This window comes from Cynara cardunculus (assembly GCF_001531365.2).
Source record: "Cynara cardunculus var. scolymus isolate 2C chromosome LG 12, CcrdV1, whole genome shotgun sequence".
NCBI lineage: Eukaryota > Viridiplantae > Streptophyta > Magnoliopsida > Asterales > Asteraceae > Cynara > Cynara cardunculus.
In genome coordinates, this window is record NC_037539.1 from 37,625,809 (window position 1) to 37,633,464 (window position 7,656).

General features: G+C 34.5%; 1 protein-coding gene across 1 annotated transcript in view; it reads right to left on the reverse strand.

Moving 5' to 3' along the window:
* Window positions 1–2,327: 2,327 nt before the first annotated feature.
* The window catches only part of LOC112522476 (squalene synthase-like), a 6,317-nt gene continuing 988 nt past the window's right edge, over window positions 2,328–7,656 (reverse strand). The window contains exons 2-14 of the mRNA XM_025131599.1: window positions 6,688–6,730; window positions 6,401–6,490; window positions 6,224–6,299; window positions 5,211–5,280; window positions 4,586–4,729; window positions 4,379–4,483; window positions 4,092–4,238; window positions 3,505–3,580; window positions 3,179–3,267; window positions 3,011–3,102; window positions 2,877–2,922; window positions 2,719–2,788; window positions 2,328–2,633 (exon numbers count right to left, since the gene is read on the reverse strand). Of these exons, the coding sequence (XP_024987367.1) occupies window positions 2,620–2,633; window positions 2,719–2,788; window positions 2,877–2,922; window positions 3,011–3,102; window positions 3,179–3,267; window positions 3,505–3,580; window positions 4,092–4,238; window positions 4,379–4,483; window positions 4,586–4,729; window positions 5,211–5,280; window positions 6,224–6,299; window positions 6,401–6,490; window positions 6,688–6,730 (1,062 nt within the window). The 3' untranslated portion in view covers window positions 2,328–2,619. The remainder of the gene's footprint in view (window positions 2,634–2,718; window positions 2,789–2,876; window positions 2,923–3,010; window positions 3,103–3,178; window positions 3,268–3,504; window positions 3,581–4,091; window positions 4,239–4,378; window positions 4,484–4,585; window positions 4,730–5,210; window positions 5,281–6,223; window positions 6,300–6,400; window positions 6,491–6,687; window positions 6,731–7,656) is intronic.

Below are 7,656 nucleotides of genomic sequence, written 5' to 3' on the forward strand. Positions count from 1 at the left end.
TTTGTTTACCTCTTAATAGTTCCATTAAAAGACAACTTCTGAATCGCTAAGAGATGAATCTTGTTTGACAGAAAAAAGTCTGTCGTTTAATGATTTTAAAATCCTCTGAATGATTTTGCATCATGGGCCTCCCTTAACCATTCAGTGCCCTAATTTCATTGTAAACAATTACCAAACAATTATATTTAAATTTAAAATATATCATAAGAGCTTTTTAATCATTTTGATCACTTAATCATTCTGATCACTTAATCATTCTGCACCAAACCATTCTGCACCTACCAAACAGCCCCTTAGTTTCTATATTTTTTTTGGAAAAGGGGACGAAACTCCCCGAAAAACTTTATTTAATTTCCATATTTGGTAACTTTATTTTGAGAAAAATTAGGTAGCTGATTCGTTGATCCAAGGATCTTGTAAACACACTATAATCTCTTTCAGCTAGTAATATATCAATTTTCCTCTCTCTGTGGACGTACATTATCACCCCGACCACGTTAAATCTTGATGTCTCGATTTTACGTGTCGCTTTGTGATTTAATCGTATAAGCTTATGAATGCTATTTTACATTTGAGGATCGGTATATTTTATTGGACCACAATATACAATATTCAGATTTCATTAATCCGTATTTTTGTATCGGATCAGTTTGCTTTGTGATTTATTGATATATGTTTGAGACCGTAAATCACATTGTTGTTATACAATATTGAAACTATGAGCGAACCCATAGTAACAATCTCTTTATTTCCTTCCATACAATTGAGAATCAATAAAACTATTCCTAGTCCTTTCACTTCTTTTAGGTTATTTTAGAAGTATCAGTTAAGGTAATACTATTGTTAATTGATAAGCAGGGGAATGAACCCCGATCTGTCGAGGAACCCTGTCCACCCGCTCCGGTTAGGAACGGGGATTCCTGGCTAAATCGGGGATAGGAACGCAGATCCTGTTTGTCTCAAACCGGGGATGGGGATGGGGACGTGTATTGTACTCCCGCCCCATCTAGTACCCTTCATATTTTTTTAATTAATAAATTATATATATATATATATATATATATATATATATATATATTACTTAACAATAATTCATAATTTCCTATTTCCTAACTACGTTTATAATCTTAAATTGTTATTTTTTGGATGTTAATATGTGTTGGAACAAAGGTGAAGATACAATAAATACGTGTATATTTATTTATTGACTTCTGTGCAAGATTACAACACACAACAGTAGGATACATATGACATATATATACAAGGCAGTGAACAATGGTTCACAAACAGATGTGATGGTTGGAGATGGTGGTTAATAAATTGACTATTTGAGGAGGTAACCAACTGCTAGAAGTCCACGTTTAACTTACTTCAAACAATATTTAATATTTTGAATCTCAAGTCAAAATATAGTTACTCGATATAGTTTTATATTACTCAATATCTTTTGGTATATGTGGTTTTAGGTTTTTTTGGATTAAATTGAATTTTTTTATGATTTTAAGGTTATTAATTCTTATATGATGTTGTGGTTTTTTTGTATTAAATTAAATTCATTTGACATTTAAACATGTATGGTCTCTCACATATTTAATTTAAAATAACTTACATAAACAGAAAAAAGAAATCCCCACCCTAACGGAGATGGAGACAGGGACGGAGTTAGAGATAAGTAATCGGGAACAGGAACAAGGATTGAGGTTCCCGCCCCATTCCCATGCCTACTAATAGATGGATTATATATTGAAATTGAAGTGGAGCTTTGCGTCAATGGAATCATGTATAATAATTTTAAAAAAATTAAACATTTTCGAGATTCCACAATAAGATTTGAATCTAAGGGGACGTTTACTAAACACTTACTTGTTAAGTACTTATTGGATAAATTTCATTGGATAAACATGAGAAGGGTCAAGAATCTTACTGGGTAAGAGCGATGAGAACGATGGAAAGTCTTACTCGGTAAGTGAAGATGACGACTCTTACCCAGGTAAGCGCTTACCCACTAAATTGTTGCATTCGATATGTTTTAATATACTAAAATCTTACGCATCAAAATAAATCATAGTGTTGACTCGTATCAGTAAGCGCTTACCGGGTAAGCAATTGGGTAAACGGCCCCTAACTCCAACATTTACGGAGTTAATTGAGCCGCTATAGTATTAGTGGTGCTATCACAGTTGGCACATATAGCATTGCTAAATAAGTAATAACCCCTAACAGGGTCGCCATTTGGTGGTGCTAATACTAACAACCCAAGTTTATTTCGAATCTAAAGGGCCATTTTATCACATACTAAACCGATAAATACTTACCAAGCGAAACAAATGGTTCTTAAATTGAAATGATTTCAATATAAAGGAAGCACATCCATCACAATTGAATTCTAAAAAAGAGTAGTTGGTGACTTTAGGTTTCTTGGATTCATGTCCATAACAACTACTACTTCCATTTACACCTGCTGCTCATTCTAACATTCTTTCATACCAACCAACATAGAGACACAAAAACAAATGAAACCTACAAAACCCAATAACCTTTCACATTTCACAGTTGGATCCGATCCCATCCCATCCCATCCCATCCGCCGCATATTATATCGACACCAACACGTTCTTCTTACAAAGTAAGCTCTGCAACACGACCAGTTCCGTCAGTAACTAGTAATAATACGCCAACACTTTCTTACTTATATCAAATTTAAACCAATATGCTTACTGATTTTATTTGGTCGATTAGCAGACACATATGCATAAAGAATTGCCAGTATAATGAAAACCAAAGCAATCTGCAACAAAACATCATGTAAAATCGTTAATCGACTGTTCAGAATCATAAGGGTAATTTGGGCAAGAATAAGAAAAGGAAATCCTCACCAGAGCAGGACTGTAGCTTGGCTCGCTCTTAAGTATATACGATCTCCTGATGAATATACAATACCCAGTTGGGGATCAGAATGTTAGATTACATACTTGGCCAAGAAAGTTGATGTAATGAGAATTGAAAATACCTGTTGGTAAGGGTGCCAGAATCCCTGCAAATTTTCTGAGCTGCTTCTATCCTGCTGATTGTTGTTTTGGCATTCGGATCATGCATCTCAACCTGTAACACCCTATCGTTATTAAATCCACGAAAATGAAAAGCTTCACACTGCACAAACCTCTTGCGTTGTTAATACCTTGGATTTGAGCATCGAAGAAAATTCATAAAAAGCACCGTACACATCTACCATTGTCTTGGTTCTATCAATTACTTTTGCAGTAAGGCCTAGAGAAGAAGACGGAAGTCAGAAGAATAATAATTCAAAACATTCAGCGATGACAAAATATGAGAATCTTGTGCACCAAAACTAATATTAGGTGCTTAAAAGACAGGAAAGACCAGAAGAGCAAGTTTATGGGCTCTTCATTTAAGAATATCGCTATGAAGATTCTTTTCAGACAAGAAGTCCAAAAATCAAAAACAAGTAACATGTTGATATTTGGAGCAAGACAGAAAGCTTACCACGTCTCATTTTGACTACACCCCTGAAAACTTCAATGTTGTTGTAACATAAAGCTAGTGTTCCAATTGCCATGATCTGATGAAATATAAGCCCAAGTTAGCATGGTTTATTACACAAGCTTTTGAATACAAAATAATGATATAAAGTAAGAGTGGAGGAAGAAAGAGTTTCAAGTTTCTAGTAGCATGTGTTGTAATCATTTCAGGATAATTTGATGCTCAAGTAAAAGTTAAAACATCCAAACACAAGTGCATGTTTTGACCAAAAAGATTTTCTACTTCATACATAGTCCTTTTTAATGAGGTAATGATGTTTTTGTAGTTATGGGTATAATAAATTAGGTAAGATGAGAACCCAACTCCTCATCTTGTTAATCTGGTATGGACCAGAAGAAATTGAACTAGAAAGCAACCATATTATTGAACAGCCAATACATGCTTATTTGAAGTTCAAACCGATAAATATATTCTCTTAACTAGTATATTAGATGTAAGTGGTTCAAAAGGCTACGCCAGATTAAGGTCGTCCCATTGTAAAATGGAAATATATCAAGAAGGCGTATCAAATGTTAATCTATGAAGCATACCTGGGGTATAGCACAGAACTTGAAGATAGCTGGATCACGCAAGTCAGACATATATTTTAAACAATCTTCAATGTGTATTAAAGCATTCGTCACCATATCATTTAAGCACTGAACAGCCTTCTTGGAGTTTTCTTCGTACTTCAGGTCCTGAGGTGCATATCATTAAAGTTATCAATTAGAAGGATGTTCCTAACATCAATGCTTATTAAATCATGAGTTCACCCTTGGTTATAAATCATAACAAGATTAAGTAGAAAGGATTTAAAACTGCATTGGAAGACCGGTACCTCTAGTTTATTCACATATTTACTCCAGATCTCACGAGGCCAAAACATGCGTGACTTGGGTATCTCATTTATATCCTCGAGATAATCTCTAATGATGTTTGTTTTCTGCAACATATGACCAGTAATACAATGCTGAGTCAGATTTACAAATATTTGAGAAAAACATTAAGGCTTAAAATGCTGATCCATCCAATGTCCAAAATTTACCTGGAGAAATAAACCCATTGAATTTGAGAGAGGATCCGGAAACAAAATTTCTGTGCCTGAGGCATAGAAGAGCTTTGACAGTCCTAATCCAACAAGCCCCGCAACATAATGACAATACTCGTCATAATCATCAATTGTCTCAACCTGCAAGGTGAAACAGACTCATTTTCCTTTCTCACGAAGAGACCGACACAGTCGTCTTCAAATTTACTCAACCAAAACTAGAGTACAAAAATTGGCTGAAACATTTTAAACCTTAGGGACAGACATGTGCTATACTATCATTTAATATAATGAAAGCTTGGAATGTAAAGGGGGCAAACTACAAGCCATGCTAGATATGGCTACTGAGAAATACGTAGAACGTTTCTAACAAAATGAAATTCCTAAAGATGACCATGTGCATGCCCATGTGCACTCATGGAGCAGAGTCTCCACTTAACCTCCTGGTTAGCAAGTAAAGGACAGAAATCAAGTGATATATGAAAAGAAGGCTTAATTGTTTTCTGATAATATACACACAACCTACTAAAAAAAGAACCACATTTAGAGCCTCACATGCATTGACATGCCAGATATGGACAATGACAGTTATAATGGTACTTTGAACAATGATAACAAGTACCTCTTTACATATAAATTTTGCCATCCCTGCACCCATTCTCATTGTTATATCCTCAATTGCTTCCTGATAACTGCACAATAATTGGAGCATTGTAGATCAACTTTTTGTAAAGGATGCACGAGCACAGACAAAATTCCTATCATGAATGCATTTGAACACTTAAAATGTCTACACATGTTCACGAGTAGAAATTCATATTAGTTGAACACAGATTATTACAACTTTTTGTTAGTATGCACCAAAGACAAAATGTAGCTTCCAAGCATTACTAAACCCTGCAGAAACATTCTAACAGTTGTTCAGCATCTATTTGCTCAAACATTTAAGCAACACAAGTTGGATTCATGGCAAAAACAAACTGATCTTCAGGTTGTCAGAAGCATTGATGGATAATAAGATGTATAAGTGGCTAACATGTGTCACTGGTGAAGAATACGAACGGGATTTATGATGTGATCGACGATTAGACCCAAGATTATTGTTAATATTTCAATTGTCCTGCAAGTTAACCTTACAAATTGTTAATCCTTGTGGGATATGCGAAAACTCAATGAAGGTAACCACGAAACTTAAGGAGCATATCCAACAGAAGTCATGGATGCACACTTGGTTTTTCTTGCTTGTTAGTTGTTACTTGTTAAATGCATAATGACCTCCAAAATCACAACATAAGTAAATAGATTTCATGAATAATGGAATAACAGCGTGAGCAAACATTAGAGGAAGACCAAATATGATGTGTAAAGGCATACAATCTGAAATTGTGAGATCCATTTGAAATAAATAGTTTGCATATTTATGCTATATCCCAATGAATATTTCCATTGTGCATCAGAGTATAATTTCAAATTCTATCAATATCTAAGGAAAAACCTTCTGTATCATATGCAAATTTGTAACACAAATTGGAAATACCATATCAATTGTTCAAATGGGTACTTTTATTTCATGATCCACCAGTTTTATTAAATGACAAAATAAACCAAAATTAATAGTTTGTATGCCAAAGTTACCTTTTACTAAGCTCCAGAAAGGCAGTAGAAACGTGATGGAACTGGTCCATTAGAACTTTGTATTCCTTTGTACCACCTTCATGAAAGAAAAAAAGCTAGCATTAGCATTAACATACTATCATATGTCACACATAAGATTAAAATGGTTCATAGACAGGCAATAACCCTAACACTCACATGCGAAGTGCCAATCACGATCGTAGATATGCTGATGAAAGGCGACCAGTATGGGTACTTTGATATCAGCAGCTATACTTGTATCATCCTCTGGCAAAAAGGAAAAAATAAAATATTAGTAAATCATGAAAATATATGATTGGTGTATGGATCGTCAATAGAAAAGGAATGATAATACAAAAGAAACAACCACAACATACTAAGAGGCCCAAGAATGACACATCAGCCAAGCAATTTATAGCAATGAAGAAAAATAATAAAACTAGCTTAGAGGTATTAAGACGTACCGACGGTGTCAAGGGCACGAAGAACCAAATAAAAAATGCACACCTGCATTGTAGAGAATGTCAACATTAAAATTAAGAGCAATATGCAGTAAAACACAAAAAAGAGGCTTTGTATGTTTACCTGAAGAGCATGCAAATTTATAAGCCGCATACAATTGCATCAACAAATATTATCAACATGTATGTGGTATTTAAAGAAATTAAACTCAGTAAGCAGATCTTTTCCACCACTTGGCACCAGATGGTTCAAACTGAACTTTCTTTTCTTCATAATTGACAAGTGTAAAGCATAGAATGTGACAACACTCACCAATGTAATTTTGTGCTTCTCACTCATTGTTCTAATATAGATGTTATTGTGACTACAGAGCAAGTTGTTGACATGTTTCATGTCACAAACAATATTACTGCATTTATAGAATGTGTTAGCCATTAGTTCTATATTCATATCGACAGTTACTTAGCGCAGTTGTTTAAAAAGTTGAATCTATTAATGTAATCTCACTCTAGAGTAAAAACAACCCTGCTCCGAGAAAAACCCCTTTATGGTGCCTATGAAATAAGGTATCTCAAATACAAGTGGTGAAACTAGTAAATCCCAGATTTAATACAAGTATCACTCAAAAGTCATGTTACAGAACTTCAGATGCATACACTGCTCCTCAACAGACACAAAGTACATGCTTCTCTTGTTATTAGAAGTCCGTTTCAGGATTGGTAATAAGTCCGATGTTTAATACAATTCTTGTAATTTTTTACCTCTTACCTGCAATCAAGTAACCAAGGTTATGTACATATGAGTTTGATCACTTCCTATGACCTCTTGGAACCAACTAAAAATGCTAATTAACAACAATTTACACATTAAAGAACAAATACAGGCATCTGGGTTCACTCTCTCATTTGCATGTGTGAGCAGAAATTCACAGAACCAAGATTTCCTTGAGCTTTGCAGATTGTCAACTAATT